The 20,881-nt window shown below is 38.3% G+C and overlaps 1 protein-coding gene across 3 annotated transcripts in view; it reads left to right on the top strand.

The window, feature by feature from the left end:
* Nucleotides 1–4,035: 4,035 nt before the first annotated feature.
* Hsf (Heat shock factor) overlaps nucleotides 4,036–20,881 on the top strand; it is a 209,748-nt gene continuing 192,902 nt past the window's right edge. For all 3 annotated transcript variants that reach the window (XM_090389708.1, XM_090389707.1, XM_090389709.1), the window contains exon 1: nucleotides 4,036–4,230. In XM_090389708.1, coding sequence (XP_090245834.1) covers nucleotides 4,132–4,230 — 99 coding nt within the window. In that variant the 5' untranslated portion in view covers nucleotides 4,036–4,131. The remainder of the gene's footprint in view (nucleotides 4,231–20,881) is intronic.

Here is a 20,881-nt window from a genome sequence, read left to right as displayed (position 1 = left end):
ACTAAATGAATATTTTGCATCGACATTCACACATGAGGAGTTATTCAGAGAGGGGAATGCCAGAGGTGTATTCAACTCTAGCAGTAAGCTACAGAATCTTGAAATAACTGGGAGTAAAGTGGAGGAGAAACTGTTGAAGATAAACACAAGAAAGGCACCCGGGGTGGATGGGATCTATCCAGTTATATTAAAGGAGGCAGCAAAGGAAGTAAGCAAACCCTTAGCCATAATTATGAGAGCTTCCTTGGACTCAGGGGAGGTACCCATAGACTGGAAATGTGCAAATGTGACCCCAATTCACAAAGGAGGATCAAAGGCTGACACAAGTAATTATAGACCTGTGAGCTTAACTTCTGTTCCAGGAAAATTAATGGAGGCACTGGTTAAAGAAGCACTGCAGGATGATTTAGACAAGACTTCAGTTATAGCTCAGACACAGCATGGTTTTGTTAAGGGGAAGTCTTGCCTGACCAACTTGATTGGATACCATGATGCAGTCACAAAAGAACTGGATGCAGGGAATAACTTTGATATTATATACTTGGATCTTAGAAAGGCTTTTGATACTGTTGCATATGGATGACTGCTACACAAATTGGAGCAGTGTGACATTGGAGGCAAATTGCTGCTATGGATAAAGGGGTGGTTGAGGGGGAGAAGACAGAGAGTGGTAATCAATGGACACTGCTCATCGTGGACTGATGTTATTAGTGGAGTCCCTTAGGGCTCAGTGTTGGGTCCATTATTGTTTTCTGTATTTATAAATGATATTGATGATGGTATATCGGGCTTAATGTCCAAGTTTGCAGACGATACAAAGGTTGGCAGGGTTGTCAAGGACACTACTGACACTATGCTGCTGCAACAGGATCTGGAAAGGTTGAGCAGATGGGCTGAGAGGTGGCAAATGAAGTTTAACATTGATAAATGTAAAGTACTACACATGGGAAACAGCAACCCCAGAGCAACGTATCAACTCTGTGGTACTACACTGACAGTGGTAGAGAATGAAAGGGACTTGGGGTGGTTGTGCAGGCAGATATGAAGTTCTCTGAGCAGTGCAGACAGGCTGCAAGAGTAGCTCATGGAGTATTGTCAATGATATACAGGAATTTTTCCAGCAGGGATAAGGAGGTGATTATTCCATTGTATAAGGCGATGGTCAGGCCACACCTAGAGTACTGTATACAGGTCTGGAGACCTCATTTCAAGAAGGATGTTGAGCTGCTGGAACGAGTACAGAGAAGGGCAACAAGATTAGTGAATGGAACAAAGGGGTGCTCTTACGAAGAAAGGCTTAAGTTTTGCAAATTACAGTGTCTGGAGACTAGGCACCAGCGAGGTGATCTGATAGAGGTGTATAAAGCCTTGAATGGTTTAAGCATTCTCAATGCTGATGGGATTCTTCCTCTAGCTCAGAAAAATCACCTGAGAGGGCATAAATTCAAATCGAGGAAAGACAGATGTAGGATAGACGTGCGGAAATTTGCCTTTAGCCAGCGGGTGGTTGGTTGGTGGAACAGACTTCCATTCCTTGTGGTGGAGGTTGATGGCCTAAATAAGTTTAAGGCTCAGCTGGACAGGTATTTTGAACGAACAGAGGGGTGAAGTGGAAGTGGTTTTTTTTTTTTTTGGCTGATGCTGCATAAGCTTGCTTTCTTGCATCAAATGCCTCTACTAATGCTAATGCTAATGCTAATGTTCAAAATCTAGTTTGGACTGATTAATACCTGCTCTACAATTGTTGAGAGCTTTAGTGTTGGCAGAAAGTGAACCTGAAGATTTGGAAGCATGCTAGTTCCGATTTGCGATATTCCTATCTTGCACGGATTTAGCACATTTATTGCAAATCCAAGATTCTGATAAAGTACGAGATTTTAAGGTTTAATGTGGAATAAAAGATTTAATTCTTACAAGAATAAATTCTCTGGCACGATGTGAGCAAACCTTACATCAGATTTAAAACAGTAATTCAATCAACCAAACGATGAGTAGACTCTCACAAGTCATCCAATATTCTTGACCTTTTCACATAAACAATCCTTTCAAGTACTCGACCCAGGTAATGGTCTTCTAGGTACCACGTTAAAATTTATTGAAGATCTTCTCTCCATTGGGACCTTTCTCTCAAGGCCATTCTCAGCCTTGTGTTTTTAGCATTACAAGAATGGAAAATGGGCTGTGTGGTTGGGATCGTCTGGTATTCTTGTAGATGAATGAACAATCTGTGTGAGGTCAATTGTAATTTACCTCACAGAGATTGTTCTGTGTATGCAATTACACAGAACAATTGCAAAAGGCTCCGTCTCTCTGGCATCTGCTGCATGTGACTTAAAAATGAAAGCCAACTGGAGTCGAGAACATGGAAATCACGAAGGAAAATGATCTGTTTGTTAGGAAACTTTGACTGGAAGAAGTGAAGTTTCAAAGAAAGGAGAACAAAGTGTTTCAAATAATTATTGGTTGTTTTTGTTGATATTAGATTTTAGACAATTTACGTCATATTGAGCAATACATAATGTGTGTGTGAATTGCGTGTGATTTGCAAGAGGTTTGCTGTATGATGACAAAAACTCAACTTTCTGTGATCTATTATGCTGTTCTCCCCCTGAGACCGAGTAACTCGGCCACATTTTGGAAAAAAACTAATAAAAATTAAATTTTTTTTTCGCGTTTGTTACTGGATTCGAATTCAGATCTTTTACACCCCATCCGAGGAGTACGGTTATTATACCTTCTTTGCTACCTACCCTGCATTGATCATTGATCCCTGAAGTTGGGAGAAAGGTGGATGTAACCTTTCTCCCAACAGATTAATTTTTACGAATGATTTAGAGGGATTTTAAGCCAAAGCAGATTGAAAAGAGAAGATTTCAAATTGTTGAGTCTCTGGCAGGAAATATCAGAGCAAATGTATGCTCCAGTTCCATTCTTGAAGGGAAAGGAATGGTACATCGAATAATTAGAACAACTGAGAAGCGCAGTGGCTGATTCTACTGATAATTGGAACTGTCAGAAATGTAATTGGTGTTAGCAGTGTGTAAGTGGAAAGGGACATTATTGAGATTGGAACTGCATTACGTATATGAAATGAACAGGCAGGGATTTGGACGGTTTAGATCTTTTGCGATGCATTTATTCTATTAGTTTGACTGTTCAATTTTGCAATTCCCCCCTACAAAGAAGTAGCTATATATTTCTGCAGTCTGCGCGTGTAAAATCTCGTCGATGACGCGAAGAACTTTTATGGGCTTTTTTCACTACGTCGCTGAGTTAGTCGGTCTTAGGATTTTCGTCCAAGAAAACAGGCAAATCGACCAGAGAACACACGCAGTTTACAGATACATTACATATATGGGTGTATGAATTAACATTCCGGATGACCCTAATGTAATTGTATGTACTTCTGCAAGAATCAATTGTTATATTCAATTTTTGAAATTCGTGTCTTCATTCACACAATCACATTTAACAATGTTATTCTTTTCCTGGAACTTATACGTGATATTAAACTTAACTTTCTAGAGCGTATAAAATATGTTCCCTATGGGCGTCATTAAAAACTGAATACACTAAGAGTATTACATCTGGTGAGTATGGACTTGGCACACCCAGGGTCCTGAGCTGGATATCATCATTCTTCTCTTTCTTGGTGATTCCTTTCTACTTCTCTGTCTCAATTTTTTTTTTTTTTTTTGGTCGGTGCAGCATAAGCCTCAGGCTTCCTGGCACCATAAGCATTATAATAATAATATAATAATTCACAGTCAAAATTTGGGATGAAGGCTCTATTCTACCTATTCAGAGTCTCAATAGGATCCCGTCTTGACTGTAGAGCACTTATCAGTGTTTGTGCCAAGGAAAAAGTACCAAATAAACGAAACTACAGTATTTCATTCGATTTCTCTTGGTTTTCATCCCACCTTCCGGTTTTCTTTCTTGTGACATTTTCTCTTCTTTTGTTAGGTTTTATTCCCTAAGCAAAATCGACATCTGGCGGTAGATTTTATAAATGACGTCAAAACAACATGCAGGGATATGATGTGTGTATGTTGATGTTTCTTGTGATGTAATTTGTGTCTGTTCTGGAGTTTTTACTGTTTGCGGAAACATTGGTGATTTTATGTGAATATGCATTCGACAGAAAACAATGGTAATGTTCCTGGATTTCTTTTAAAATTATGGCGATTAGTCGAAAATGATGAGTACGACTTGATATGTTGGAGTAAGGTGAGCAATATATTTTGCTAACAGGAATTAACTTTTATATTACAGTATTTTAAGCATTATTTTATCATTATTATATAATGAAAAATGAATCCATAGCTATAAGTTCCTTGAGCATAAATTTCGAAATTTTCAGCAGTAAATTTCACGTAGTTTTAGGAATGTGTGGATTGTATCTATTTCGAGACTTCCCTAGTTGGTGAATCATATGTAGGCCGGGTGATAATTCGTATTAGGTAAACGTGACAGTCTGCCGTCTTGAATTGTATTTAAGTTTTTGTTTAATATTTCTGTTCGTGTTACAGCTTAATTCTAAGAGTGTTGAAAGGCTTTTTCCTCTTTGCATCATTCATGGTACTTTTGGTATCTTCTCGCAAATGTTAATAGTATCAACTGTAAGCGAAATTATATTAATTTAACCAATTTCATTAAGAAGCCATTGCGGTTAATTACCTATTTAAAAGATTAATTAAACAATGATTTTCACTGTTTCTTTACTAGGAAAAGGAAATAGCCGCGTTTCATGTAGTTTATATACCAACTCTGATTTCTTCTATCATTTGACAATAATATTGTGCCTTCGTGAGTAGTACGATTATTAAATCGTTCTCCTTCCACACTAGTTGGAAAAGGTTTTGGTTGGAATCTCATGGATTTTTAGTCGATTGGGGTAGCAAGGAAGCTGTCCCCCCCATCCATTCAGCAAATTACAACAGAACACAAGCAGTTTATGGACAAAATACTATGCGGCTTTGGCCTTAGTTGCATTTGCGCGAAGGGTTATGAACTCTGTGGGTGTTTTTACCTAGTATGTACAGAGGTTTCCAAGGTGTGTGGCGCACATAGTTTTTTGCGGGAAGCTTGCTTTCGAGAAGCACTTTTTAACGAAATATGGACAAACCATCCCATTACTGTTATCTGTATTTTATTTCTTTGAAATTGCATTGAAATATATATTCATTTGGTAATACTACAGAACACGGTGCCCCTTTGACAATTACGTCGAGAAGAAGAGGGGGAAAGCAGTGACGTACGGTTCGTAACTCCGCCCACTCACTGCGTTCCCCCTCTTCTTCTCGACAACTGCACGTGGCGAATGTCACGCGACATAACAGTATGGCGGAACCGAAAAATAACGAAATTATCGGCAACAGCAATTTTTTCGGAGCAGCAGCCAAAATAATTGCAAATTAAACACTAATTTCGTTCTTCAAAACGAAAAAAAAAATAATGGGACGCAGCAAACGACCAATTTTAGACAAATAACTGGCGAAGTCCCTCAAAAAGGTAACCTACCATTTTTAATTAAACACAAACGAAAGACAATTAAAAACGTAATTCCCAATTCAAAAACGTTCTTCAAAACGAAAAAAATACAATGAGACGCAGCAAACGACCAATTTTCGACAAATAACTCGCGAAGTCCCGCAAAAAGGTAACCTACCATTTTTAATTAAACACAAACGAAAGACAATTAAAAACGTAATTCCCAATATACATTTTTTTTTTTCGTCCAACGACTGGTTTTTGCTTGAATCCTTCCCGAAGTCGCATGAAAACCTAACCTTTTCTGGCTAAACAGAAACGAAAGTCAATTAACACGTGCAACGAACAATAAAATTGCTCTTTGCATAAGCACAAAACGGCAACATACAATTTTTTCTTTAAAAAAACGCAACGGACACACTACTACGTTAATAATACGTGAAAATAACACAGAAATACAAGACAAACTAAATTCACCTCACAGCAGCAAAAAACAAAGAAACTGTTTACCAGCAGGATGGAACGGGATAATGACAAAATGAAAACCACGAGGCAATAACCAGAGAAGTAACAGCTCAGCACTGTACGCACTAAAAACCAACATTCAAAAGAAAGAACACGCAACGAATTTCGCATTTAGTGCTCCAGTGACGTCGTGTCACGTGCCATCCACGTGAAATGAAGAGGGGACGCAGTCAGTAGGCGGGATCAAAACCTGTCAGTCACTGCTTTCCCCCATTCTGACAGCCAATTACAAGGGGGCACCCTATATTGGAGTATGGCCATTAATTTATAAAAGTATGTATATTCATAGCTAAATTTGGTAAAACTCCAGAACACGGTTCCCCTATGAAAATCACGTCGAGAAGAGGGGGGAAAGCAGTGACGTACGGTTTGTAACTCCGCCCACTCAATGCGTTTCCCCTCTTCTCGACAACTGCACGTGGCGATTGTCACGCGACATAACAGTATGGCGGAGCTGAAAAACAAGGAAATTAACGGCAATACAGCAATTTTGGCCTTACTCCAATATACGGTGCCCCAATTGGCTGTCAGAACGGGGAAAAGCAGTATTTGACAGATTGTGACTCCGCCTACTGACCGCATCCCCCCCTTCGTTTTACGCAGACGTCACGTGACCCGACGTCATTGGAGCGCTAAATGCGAAATTTGTTGTGTATACTTTCTTTTGAATGCTGGTTTCTACTGTGTACGGTGCTCAGCTGCTACTTGTTGCTGTGCTGCTAATTGCCTTGTGGTCCTGAGTTTGTGTCGTTATCCCGTTCCACTGGTGAGGTGAGTTATAGTTTGATTTGTATTTCTATGTTATGTTCACATATCATTAACCTAGTATTGTGTCCGCTGCGTTCTTTTCAAAAAAAAAAAAAAAAAATTCTATGTTGCTGTTTTGTACTTATGCAAAGAGCAATTTTATTGTTCATTGCACGTGTTAATTGACTTTCATTTCAGTTTAGCAAAAAAGGTTAGGCTTTTACGCGACTTCGGGAAGGATTCAAGCAAAAAACCAGTCGTTGGACGAAAAAAAAATAATATAATGGGAGTTACGTTTTTAATTGTCTTTCATTTGTGTTTAATGAAAAATGGTTAGGTTTTTAGGTTACCTTTTTACAGGACTTCGGGAGTTATTTGCCGAAAATTGGTCGTTTATTGTGTCTCATTATTTTTTTTTCGTTTTGAAAAAGAAATTAGTGTTATTTTTACGTATAATTATTATTTTGGTTGCTGCTCCGAAAAAATTGCTGTATTGCCGTTAATTTCGTTGTTTTTCAGCTCCGTCATACTGTTATGTCACGTGATATTCGCCACATGCAGTTGTCGAGAAGAAGAGGGGGAAACGTAGTGAGTGGGCTGAGTTATGAACCGTACGTCACTGCTTTCCCCTTCTTCTTCTCGACGTGATTTTCAAACGGGCACCGTGTTCTGGAGTTTTACCACAATTTTTTTGGAGCAACCACCAAAATAATTATATGTAAAAATAACACACTAATTTCTTTTTCAAAACGAAAAAAAATTAGACTCAGTAAACGACCAATTTTCGGCAAATAACTCCCGAAGTCCCGTAAAAAGGTAATCTAAAAATCTAACAATTTTTCATTAAACACAAATGAAAGTTGATTAAAAATGTGACTCCCAAAAAAATTTTTTTTTTTTGTCCGACAACTGGTTTTTGCTTGAATCCTTCCCGAAGTCGCGTAAAAACCTAACCTTATTTTGCTAAACAGAAATGAAAGTCAATTAACACATGCAACAAACAATAAAATTGCTCTTTGCCTAAGTACAAAACGGCAACATAGAATTTTTTTTTTGAAAAGAACGCAACGGACACAATACTAGGTTAATGATACGTGAAAATAACACAGAAATACAAATTAAACTAAACTCCTCTTATCAGTCCTGGCCTTATCAGAGGAAGCAATATTTGTAATGTGCTTGTGCCAAGAGAGATTAGAAGTCAGGGTAATCTCCCAAAAGAGATATATCATCTTGCCTAGAAATCGGAGTGTCACCAAAGAAAAGCACTCTGACCTTTCCACATCCTCCGTATTTGGTGGTGACGGGCGCGAACCCGGTCTAATCAAGAAGCGTGTGTTACGCACTGCTGCTCCTTCCCACCTGGCTACGGAGGCGCCTGCAAAGAAAAGCATAGGAGCAGAAGAATCCTTTTTGCGTGATATAAGACAGGACTGAGTTTTAGAAGGATTGAAATCAACTAAGTTGTCTTTGCCCCATCAGAGAATTACCTGGAGATCAGCATTTAAGGAATTGGTAGCAGATATTCACGAAGTTGAAGCTGATTGAGCAGGGCGAGGTTTTTCAAAATGGAAAGTGGAATGCAATATGCTATCATCAGCAAAACTATGGTTAGGATTTCCAGTCAATCGAAGAAGGTCATTAATATACAGGAGGAAAAGAGTGGGGGAAAGAATTGAACCTTGGGGGACACCAACCTTAGTGGAGAAGTTAGAAGACAGAGAGCCATCTACCATCACCCTCAATGAATGGTGAGAGAAAACTGGATAACCAATTACAAAAAGCAGTTGGCAAACCATAAGATGGATGCTTGTTTAGAAGACCTTTATGCCAAAATGATCGAAAGCCTTTGAGATGTCAAGAGCAACAATTTGGCTATGAATTTGTCCATAAATGGGTAACATAAGCAAGAATATCGCCAGTGGATTGACACTGATGGAATCCATACTGGTGCTCATTGATCAGATGGAAGGTTTCTAGATAGTTTAAGAGTTGGCCGTTAATTGATTTCTCCATTACTTTAGAAAGAGTAGAAGTAATTGCAATGGGATGGTAATTGGGAGGGAGTGATTGTTACCCTTTTAGGAACTGGCTGGATATGAGGAATTTCCAAGCAGACGGAGAAACACCTTTGGAATAAGAAATTTAAAAAGGAGGCAAAGAACAGGAGTAAGTTCAGGAGCACAGGTTTTGAGAACAAGTGGAGAAATACCATCAGGACCTGGAGCTTTCTTAGCATCAAGATTTGTCAAAATCCTTCTGACATTCTTTTGACGGAAGACCACAGGAATCATTGAATGGAGTGTGTTGGGAATGGTGGGAGGTGTTTTACCAAGATCATTAATACATGAGTTGGAAGAAAAATGGGATGCTAGCAGGTTAGCTTTATCCTTGGCTGAAGTGACATTGAGCCAACTGGTTTTGACAGAGGCGGGAGCAGAGATGGGCAAAAGTTGCCAATAGTTTTGGGAAGAGACCAGAATGCCCGGCTACCATTAGGGCAAGAAGCAAGTTTTCTACTATTAGCCTGTTCAAAATCTAGTTTGGATTGATTAATAACTGCTTTACAATGGTTGTGAGCTTAGGCAGAAAATGAAACTGAAAAATTGGAAGCAAGACAATTACGATATGCATCATTCTTCTCTTGAACAGCCTTTGCAGATCTCCTACACTTAATGTCATTAGTGCCGATGTGTACAACAGTATCACATTTTGTGCCTTTTAAAAGATGATATCTGCTCTACAACATCATCGATTTCATATGTTTTAGACAGTTTTCTCTTTTGAGTACTGAAAAATTCATTTAAGTAATTTATAATTTCAATTTAAGTAATATAATGATAATCAGAATTGAAGGGTTCATAAGAAACTATTTAGGTACTCCTCTTCAATTAATTTGATTATTTGTAACATAAAACAAATCATTAGTCTTATATTTTAATTTCAATATTAATTAATGATAATGGTATATCAGGCTTAATGTCTAAGCATTAGTAGAGGCATTTGATGCAAGAAAGCAAGCTTATGCAGCATCACCCAAAAAAAAAAAAAAAAACACTTCCACTTCACCCCTCGGTTCGTTTGAAATACCTGTCCAGCTGAGCCTTAAACTTATTTAGGCTATCAACTTCCACGACAAGGGATGGAAGTCTGTTCCACCAACCAACCACCCGCTGGCTAAAGGCAAATTTCCGCACATCTATCCTACATCTGTCTTTCCTCAACTTGAATTTATGCCCTCTCAGGTGATTATTCCGAGCAAGAGGAAGAATCCCATCAGCATTGAGCATGCTCAAACCATTCAAGGCTTTATACACCTCTATCAGATCACCTTGCTGGTGCCTAGTCTCCAACACTGTAATTTGCAAAACTTAAGCCTTTCTTTGTAAGAGCACCCCTTTGTTCCATTCACTAATCTTGTTGCCCTTCTCTGTACTCGTTCCAGCAGCTCAACATCCTTCTTGAAATAAGGCCTCCAGACCTGTATATAGTAGTGTAGGTGTGGCCTGACCATTGCCTTATACAAGGGAATAATCACCTCCTTATCCCTGCTAGAAAAATTCCTATATATCATTAACAATACACCATGAGCTACTCTTGCAGCCCGTCTGCACTGCTCAGAGAACTTCATATCTGCCTGCACAACCACCCCCAGGTCCCTTTCATTCTCTACCACTGTCAGTATAGTACCACAGAGTTGATACATTGCTCTGGGGTTGCTGTTTCCCATATGTAGTACTTTACATTTGTCAATGTTAAACTTCATTTGCCACCTCTCAGCCCATCGGCGCAACCTTTCCAGATCCTGTTGCAGCAGCATAGTGTCAGTAGTGTCCTTGACAACCCTGCCAACCTTCGTATCGTCTGCAAACTTGGACATTAAGCTTGATATACCATCATCAATATCATTTATAAATACAGAAAACAATAATGGACCCAACACTGAACCCTGAGGGACTCCACCAATAACATTAGTCCACGATGAGCAGTGTCCATTGATTACCACTCTTGTCTTCTCCCCCTCAACCACACCTTTATCCATAGCAGCAATTTGCCTCCAATGCCACACTGCTCCAATTTGTATAGCAGTCTTCCATGTGCAACAGTATCAAAAGCCTTTCTAAGATCCAAGTATATAATATCAAAGTTATTCCCTTCATCCAGTTCTTTTGTGACTGCATCATAATATCCAATCAAATTGGTCAGGCAAGACTTCCCCTTAAAAAAACCATGCTGTGTCCGAGCTATAATTGAAGTCTTGTCTAGATGATCGTGCAGTGCTTCTTTAACCAGTGCTTCCATTAATTTTCCTGGAACAGAAGTTAAACTCACAGGTCTATAATTACTTGTGTCAGCCTTTGATCCTACTTTGTGAATTGGGGTCACATTTGCACATCTCCAGTCTGTGGGTACCTCCCCTGAGTCCAAAGATGCTCTCATAATTATGGCTAAGGGTTTGCTTACTTCCTTTGCTGCCTCCTTTAATATAACTGGATAGATCCCATCCACCCCAGGTGCCTTTCTTGTGTTTATCTTCAACAATTTCTCCTCCACTTTACTCTCAGTTATTACAAGATTCTCTAGCTTACTGCCAGAGTTGAACACATCTGGCATTCCCCTCACTGAATAACTCCTCATGTGTGAATGTCGATGCAAAATATTCATTTAGTGTGTTAGCTATCTGAGCAGTATCATCAACAGTTGACCCATCGATATCAAGTGGACCAATCTGATTCATCCCCTTCCTTCTAGAGTTTACATAAGTAAAGAACTCTTTGCTGTTTTTCTTTGCATCCCTTGCCAAAGATTTCTCGTAATCTGCCTTTGCCTGCCTAACCTCCTTTGTAACTTGGTTACAGATCAACTTGTATCTATCATAGGCTTCTGTGTCATGTGTTAATTTGTATGTATCCCCGGCGCCTCCGTAGCCAGGTGGACAGGAGCAGCAGTGCGTAGCACACGCTTCTTGATTAGACCGGGGTTTGAGCCCGTGCCCAACAAATACGGAGGATGCGGAAAGGTCAGAGAATGACCACCGCATATCCCCGGAGCAATATGGTCTTAGTTGCTAATGCTCCTAAAAAAAAAAAAAACCAAATAACAATAACAAGTATGTATCCCATGCATTTTTATTCTCTGCCATACGTCTCATTAGTTCATCTGACATCCATTTAGGCCTAAACCTTGAACAATATTTCTTAGTTGGTATGTAAAGCCTAGTAGCTTCCAAGATAAGTTCTTTGAATGCTTCCGATTTTGAATTTGCTGTTGATAACATCATCAGTTCGTCCCACTTTAGAATTTAAATACTGTCTCAGTCCCTCCTTTTCGCCTTTACGAAAGCAATAACCCTTCCCTTTACCCCTAATGGTAGTTACCTCTTTGAGTAAATCCCACTTCAGCACACTGTGATCACTGCCACCTAGTGGTTCCTTTATCTGCAGATTCTTAATGCACAAAGAATCACTACTGATAATCAAATCAAGAGTATTGCCCCTCTAGTTGCCTCTCGAAAATGCTGATGTAGAAAACAGTCATCCAATAAATCCACAAAAGCCTTGCTAATGTGTGAGTGACCAGCCCCCAAATTCCAGTCAATATCTGGGAAATTAAAATCCCCCATTATAAGACTCTCTGATTAATGGCCCACTCTATATTTCCCTGTACAGATTCTTATTATACTCATCAGAGTCATTAGGGGTATAGCACACTCCTACTCTCAATTTTGATCTCCCAATGTTTATGTCACACCAAACTGACTCCACACTGCATTGTCCAGCGATGTCGACTGGCTTCACTTCCTTGGTTTTTATGTGTTTCTTAACTAATAACATAACCCCTCCTCCCTTCCTATCCTGTCTATCCTTTCTGTAGACGTTGTACTCCCCAAATTGCAGTTCTGCATCCCTTATATCTGTGTGACACCAGGTCTCTGATATCCCAACAATATCTGCCTTCGATGTTTTGAGCAATACCTCAAATTCATCAAATTTATTTACTAAACTCCTAGCATTGGTGTACACGCAAGTATACCTGCACCTGTTTCTATTCTTAGCTACCCTAACATAACCCATGTATTTACTTGTACCGCAATGACTTCCAGCAGTCTCTGAAATATCCTGCATCTTGGTTTTCAGGCTTCTGCTCGTTCCAATAGAAGCAGTGCAAGAATCACTTTCATCTCTGCCAGCGGCTACTGTTAAGTTTTAAGATTATACAAAGGGTGGTTAATGACAGTAATCAGGGTGAGCTACTGCAACACAAACTATGAAAATTGGATCAATCGACTGAGAAATGGTGGTTGAAGTTTAACATTGACAAATGCCAGGTACTACTTATGAGTAGCAGTAATCTCAGAGTAACTTATCAACTGTGTGGTACTAAACTCAGGTTAGTGTAAAATGAAGTAGACCTGGGGGTATTTGTGCAGTCAGATATGATGTTCTCTGGGCAGTAATGACATGCTGCTGGGGATTTTGTCAGTGATATATAGAAACTTTGCTAGCTTTGGGGATTGCTGCTGTGTTGCGTGATGCATAAGTGTAAGCTCTGATTTGGGCATTTGAGAGCTTAATGGATCCCTATTCTAATTCCTTTGACAGAATCCTCCATATTCTTCAAGCTCTCATAAATGCCAATCAGCACGTGAAATTTATGTCCAATTTCTTAATACTCTTTGCACTGAACACTCAAAGAACTCTTTGGCTTTATCACATTCTGTTCTAAATAGGTTTGCAAACTAAGCACAAAGGCCACATTTTGTACAGCTGTGATTTTTAAGAGAACTGGCCCCTTTAGTTCTTCCTCAAGCCACAGCACTCAGGTACTTGGCACCTCCGTAGCCAGGTAGGCAGAAGCAGCAGTGCTTTGCACATGCTTCTTGATTAGACCAGGGTTCGAGCCCGTGACCACCAAATACGGAGGATGCGGAAAGGTCAGGGATGACTACCGCATATCTCCGGAGCAATATGGCCTTAGTTTCTAATGCTCCTAAAAACCAAATAACAACAACAACCCAGCTACTTTGAGTCTGTTGTATTGATATTAGCATTATTAGAGGCATATGATGCAAGAAAGCAAGCTTTTATATAGCATCAGCCAAAAAAAAAAAAAAAACCCCTTCCCATTTCACCCATCCATTCACTCCAGATGTTTGTCTAGTTCTGCCATGAACTTATTTAAGGTGCTGTCCTCCACTACAACAGATGGAAATTTGTTCCAACTATCAACCACCCTCTGGCTAACGGCAAATTTCTGCACATCTATTCTACAATTGTCTTTCCTCAATTTGAATTTATGCCCCCTCGGGTGAGTAATCTGATCAAGACGAAGAATCCCATTAGCATTGAGCTTTTTCAATCCATTCAAGGCCTTGTACACCTGTTAGATCACCTCGCAGATGACTAGTCTCTAGAAGCTGCAATTTGCAGAACTTAAGCCTTTCTTGGTAACACCAACCCATTGTTCCACTCACCAGTCTCGTTTCAGCAGCTCTACATCTTTTCTAAAATGAGGCCTCCAGCCCTATATACAGTACTCAAGGTGTCACCAGACCATTGTCTTATACAAGGGGACAATAACTCCCTTATCCTTGCTAGCAAAATTCCTGTATGTCATTGATAAGACACCATGAGCTACTCTTGCAGCCTTTTTGTACTGCTCAGAAAACTTCATATCTGACTGCACAATTACACCCAGGTCCTTCTGATTCTCCACTACCCTTAGTGTAGTATCATCCAGTCGATACATTAATCTGGGGTTTTTCCTACCATATACAGTACTTTACATTTGTCAATATTAAACTTCAGTTGCCACATCTCAGCCCATCTGCCAAACTTTTCTAGATCCTATTGCAGTAGCATACTGTCTTTAGTGTCATTAACAACCCTGCTAACATTTGTATCATTTGCAAACTTGGACATAAAGCCTGATATACCTTCATTGATAAATACACAAAACAACAATGGGCCCAGAACTGAATCCTGGGAGACTCCACTAATAACGTTAGTCCACGTAGTGCGGTGTCCATTTATTACCACTTTATGCTGTCTCCCACTCAACCATCCCTTTATCCATTGTAGCAACTTCCCCTTAATACGATACTGCTCCAATTTGTACAGCAGTCTTCCATGTGCAACAGTATCAAAAGTTTTGTTTAAATCCAAGTATATGATATGAGAATTATTTCTTGCATCCAGTTCCTTTGTGAGCACATAGTAGTATCCAATTAAACTGGTCAGACAAGAGCCCCCCCTAACAAACCCATGGTGTGTCTGAACTATTACTGCCAACCTGTCTAGGTGATCCTCATCACTTCTTTAACCAGTGACTCCATTATTTTCCCCAGAACAGAAGTGCATCACCTTTTGAACCCTCTTTTTGAATTGGTAATACATTTGCACATCTCGAGTTCATGGGGACCTCCCCTGAATCTAAGGATGCTCTCTAATTAAGAATAATGGTTTCTTTACTTCCCTCGCTGCCTCCTTCAATATAACTGGATAGATTCCATCTATCCCAGGTGCCTTTTTTATGTTTAACTTCAATTTTTCTTCCACTTTGCTCTTCGTTATTACAAAATAATTTAGCTTTCTGTTAGTTTAGTAAATTTCTGACCTCCCCTTCCTTACAGAATTCCTCATGTGTGAATGTAGATGCAAAATACTAATTCAGTTTTGTCAGCCAGCTGAGCAGGATCATTAAGTGGACCAGTCTGATTCATCCCCTTCCTTCTAGAATTTACATAAGTGAAGAAGTCTGATTTTCTTTACATCCTTTGCCAAAGATTTCTCATCACCCTTCACTTGCCGAACCTCCTTTGTGACTTGATTACAGACTAGCTTATATCTGCCATATGCTTCTGTGTCACCTGCTAATTCATATGCATCCCACACATTTTTCTTCACTGCCACGAGCCTCATTAGTTCATCTGACATCCATTTAGGCCTAAATCTTGAACAGTATTTCTTAGTTGGTAAAAGACTAGTAGCTTCAAAGATTAATTCCTTGAAGGCTTCCCATTTAGAATTAACTGTATTTAACATCATCAGTTGATCCCATTGTATAGAATTTAGAAATTGCCTGAGACCACTGGAGTCACCTTTATGGAAATAAAAACCCTTCCATTTATAGCTGATGGTAGTTACATCTTTGAGTAAATCACACATCAGTAGACTGTGATCACTGTCACCTAGTCGATCCTTTATCTGCAAATTCCTAATGCACGAGTCCTCACTGCTGATAATCAGATCAAGAGTATTACCCCCTTGGTAGCCTCTGGAATATTTTGCTGTAGATAACAATCCTCCAATAAATCCAGAAAAGTCTTGCTAGTGTGAAAGTGACCAACCCACAAGTTCTAGTCAATATCTGGAAAGTTAAAATCTCCCATTACAAGATATTCTGATTTACTGGCCTACTTTATTTCTCTACCCAATTGTTCATTGTACTCATCAGAGTCATTATGCCTATAACACTCTCCTACTCTCATTTTCCCCTTTCCCACTGTTTATGTCACACCAAACTGGCTCAACATTGTACTGTCCAATATGGTTAGGGAAGGATGTTACATGGTTTCTATCCATTTAAATTATAATATATATAAATTACCACTCTTATACCACAGTTTTAATATATTTTATTTAGGTGTTACCTAAGCTAATATACCATGAGTAATGTTTCAGTTATCTTGCTGATACCTGAAACATTACTCATTGTATATTAGTTTAGGTAACACCTAAATAAAATATATTAAAATGTCACATGGTATAAGAGTGGTAATTTAGATATATTATAATTTAAATACTCTCCACCTGTGTCAACTGAATGCACTTACTTAGATTTTGTTTCTTAACTAATGGCATAACCCCTCCTGCCTCTGTAATCTTCCTATCCTTTCTGTATACATTGTACTCCTCAAATTCCAATTCTGCTCTGCTTATATCTGTGTGACACCGTTTTTCTGATATCCCAACAATATTTGCCTTTGATGCCTTGATCAGCTCATCAAATTTATTTACTATACTTCTAGCATTGGTGTACATGCAAGTATATATGCATCTGTTGTTACTCTTAGTTACTCTAACACAGCCCATATATTTACTTGTTCCACGATGACTTCCATCAGCTCTTGAAATCCCCAACAACTTGCTCCCTAGAGTACTTCTCATTACAGTAGAAGCAGTGCAAGAATTGCTTTCGCCTCCACCTGCGGCTACTGTTAATCTTTTTCTGTGAATCCCCCCCAAGCTAGCAGTTTTCCGACCCATAAAACACTGCCTCGAATAGCATCAGCATATATTCTTGCACCCTTTCTATTTAAGTGTATCCCATCCCCGTAGAAGCAGTCTCTGCTGTTAAGATGCACAGACCATGCTGAAAACAATTCTACCCCATGAGCCTTGCACAATCTCTCCAGGGACAAATTGATTGACAAGGCTCTCATCATATACTCCCTTCTATCCTGTCTGTGCAGAATTACCCAGACAACAGATGGAATTGCACAGACAACAGAACTTCCACAACAACAGATGGAAGTTTATTCCAGCAATCAACTACCTGCTGGCTAAAGACAAACTTCCACACATCTATTCTACAACTGTCTTTCTTCAGTTTGAATCTGTGCCTCCTCAGGTTTATAATCTGAACAAGAGGAAGAATCCCGTCAGCATTGAGCCTGCTCAATCCATTCAAGGCCTTATACACCTCAATCAGATTGTCTCGCACGTGCCTAGTTTCTAGAAGCTGCAGTGTGCAGAACTTCCACTGCAGAGGTGAAAGTGCAAGAATCACTTTCACTTCTGCCTGTGGTTACTGTTCTATTAGTCTGTGAATCCCCCCCCCCCCCCAGCTAGCTGTTTTCTGACCCACGTAACATTGCCTCGATAGTATCAACAAATATTCTTGCACCCTTCCTATTTAAGTGTATCCCATCCCTGTAGAAACAGTCTCTCCTGTTAACAAGCACGGATCATGCTGAGAAAAATTCTATCCCATGAACCTTGCACAATCTCTTGAGTGCCGAATTGATTGACAAGGCTCTCATCATATACTCCTTCCTATCGTGTCTGGGCAGAATTGCAGACACTTTCAAATTTAACCCTGACTTGCTTCTTTTTTTTTCAACATTGACCTGCACTTGATAAGTAAGTCTGCAGATCTCCTACCCTTAATGTGATTAGTGCCAACGTGTGCAACAATATCACCCTTTGTGCCTGGAAAATATATCTGCTCTGCAACGTCATTAACTTTTGTCCCTGGCAAGAGTTGATGTTTTAGTCTCATGCATGATTACCAATTAAGTTCAGTTTAATTTGAGAATAATACTACGCTAAATTAATAGCTATCAGAATGACTAACATAAGTTAGTGCAAAAGCATCATTTTAACGTAGCCAACTACCAAAGTAGTTAAATTGGCATCATTTTGGTTATATATCATATTGTGAATACCTTCACAATAGATGACTACGTTAAAATGATGCTTTTGCGCTAACCTATATGTTAGTCATTCTACCTCATAACACGAGGCTTTAGCCCTTAAATATTTTATAAGCTATCAGAATGCAATAATACGTATTACACTATCAAGTTCTAATTGTATATATTATGGCATACTGTTATGTTTGTAGTGTTTTAGTGTAGTTATTGCCTTACTAGTATAGAATTTTCTTAGCTAAAAACAAAAGGAAATATGCCACCCTACTTGATTAGAACCTACGAGCTACCTATTTATCACAATTAAACCCTACAATTTCACTACAATACAGTACACTATTAGTTATGTGATACGATATTCATGCCAAAACACCGATACAAAACCCCTACAAATATTAAGTTGTAACTTACAAACATCTCTAAATTGTGGGATACATGTTCGGAAATTTGCCTTTAGCCAGCGGGTAGTTGGTTGGTGGAACAGACTTCCATCCCTTGTTGTGGAAGTTGATAGCCTAAATAAATTTAAGGCTCAGCTGGACAGGTATTTCGAATGAACAGAGGGGTGAATTGCAAGTTTTTGTTTTGTTTTTTTTTTTTCTTTTGTCTGATGCTGCATAAGCTTCCTTTCTTGCATCATATGCCTCTGCTAATGCTAATGCTAATTTAAAAATAAGCTACGAAATGTGACTAGGACTATTAAACTATTTATTGAACATAATTTAATATTTAAATTAAAGAAATGGAAAATTTTCCAAAAAGCTTATGTTTCTAAGAGCTCAAAATTCTTCACCTTTACAGTTTTTAACCTTGAACCTAAAACTAAATTTAATCCTTACTCTTGGCTTTTTCTAATAAATTATTATTATTAGTCTTAATAACATTAGTACCAAGAAATGCAACAATATCACCTTTTGTGCCTCCTAAAAGATAACTGTTTTGTAAGGTCATTAATTTTACCCCTAGCAAACATATCCTTTTTCAATATATTTTCCTGACAATAGTCACATATAGCATGCTTCATATTGGTTCATTTTCAATGGTTGATTTTATTTTTGAAATCCACCATTATTATTAGTTTTATTTTGAAGTAAATTATCTTAATTTTATCTATTTGCTTGATCCACTTAGGAAGCTTGTTTTTCTTTTTTAATTTATATTACATAGTTAATCGATTCTTTGCCATTACTGGTTGTGTGAAAGGGTATTTTTTTTATTTATTTATATTTTTAATTGCTGTTTTGTTTTGAGTTATATCCTCTGAGTAATGTAGTAATTCTAAGGTCACTTTTACACCATATATTTATCAGTGAAATCTTCTGGAAGATATTAATATAAATTTTACTTATCTGAAATTTGTGTTACTGTTTTTTTTTTTTTGTTTACTTAATTTTTAAAGTGATACTCCTTATTCTTTTGATCTTGTAAATGCCATTTGTAGAAATAGAGTAATTCATAATTACATTTCATAACAGGCAATGCATTTAAACAAACTATATTTCATTATACTCTTATTTAAGTAACATACCTTAATGAGTTTAAAAACATTTTAAAAAGCGTACATAATGCAATATATCAGAGAATTTAAGCCACCTTTTTATAGTAACAAATAATTCCGTGACTTCAACATTGCTGTAGAATTGGTTTCAAAACAATGAATAACATATTTACAGGAAGCTTATGCCCCATTGTAGATAAGTCATATCAGGAAGTACAAAAATAATTGTTACCTTTCTAAAAATGATCTGAGATCTTTAATGTTATACCTCACATATAAATACTTGTTGATGTGTAAAAATGAAAGGAGTGCTAAAGAAATAAAGAAAAACAAAACTGATTTAAACAGACAAGAACGGCCTGTTCGCTTGACAGAACAACATAAATATAACTACTGTATATTAATAAGTAATATAAAAATAATCAGATGATAAGACTTCCAGGGAAACACTAGAGGACATCTAATGTGCCCACTGCATAGAATATAGTTGAACATAGGGGAAAAGTTAAGAAAATATGTTGGTGCATATGCTGGAAGAGATTGCATTAAAGTTGGAAGATGACGATACAGAGCAATACTATTGGAGGAGTGGATTTCTTCAGAGAAGATAGTTCTTTTGCTGAGTGAGAAAGTACTTTATGGTTTCGCGTGACTATATAGTACATTAGTTCCCATTTAAAAATGTTCTTATAAGTGCTGAGAGTAGCACAAATTTCATTTGGCAGTGTATCATTTTTGTATTTGAAATTTTTTGTGGAAAAGATACCAGTACTTCTTGTTGTCATTAAAGCTAAAGAAATTGATAAAGCAAAAAATGTTTAGTAGCATTAGTTCTGTCAGTTTAAGTGTGAGAACCTACTAGATGCTGTTATGAAAGAATTGATATAGAGTGGGTCTTTGGGAAGTGCACAGAGAAGCTTCAAACATAACAGATTATCCCAGTTATGCTTGGCATTTTAACAATTCTTTGTGGAAATGCTAGGTGTGAGAGAATATTCTGCCAGGTTAGAAAAACAAAACTGAATTTGGATGTTTTCTTTCTGGTGAAGCATTTGGAATTGCATCTGACAGATAAGTGTAGACAGTAGGGTCATTTCTTATGAACAAAACTAACTCAACATTTCTGAGAAGGGCACAGTCTACAACAGTCTTCCTTGGAACAATCAAAATCTGGCAATGCCTAA

Source organism: Mastigoproctus giganteus, chromosome 2, assembly GCF_048544385.1.
Source record: "Mastigoproctus giganteus isolate SK-2022 chromosome 2, ASM4854438v1, whole genome shotgun sequence".
Taxonomy (NCBI): Eukaryota; Metazoa; Arthropoda; class Arachnida; order Uropygi; family Thelyphonidae; genus Mastigoproctus; species Mastigoproctus giganteus.
This window is presented reverse-complemented; position numbering and strand designations above follow the sequence as displayed.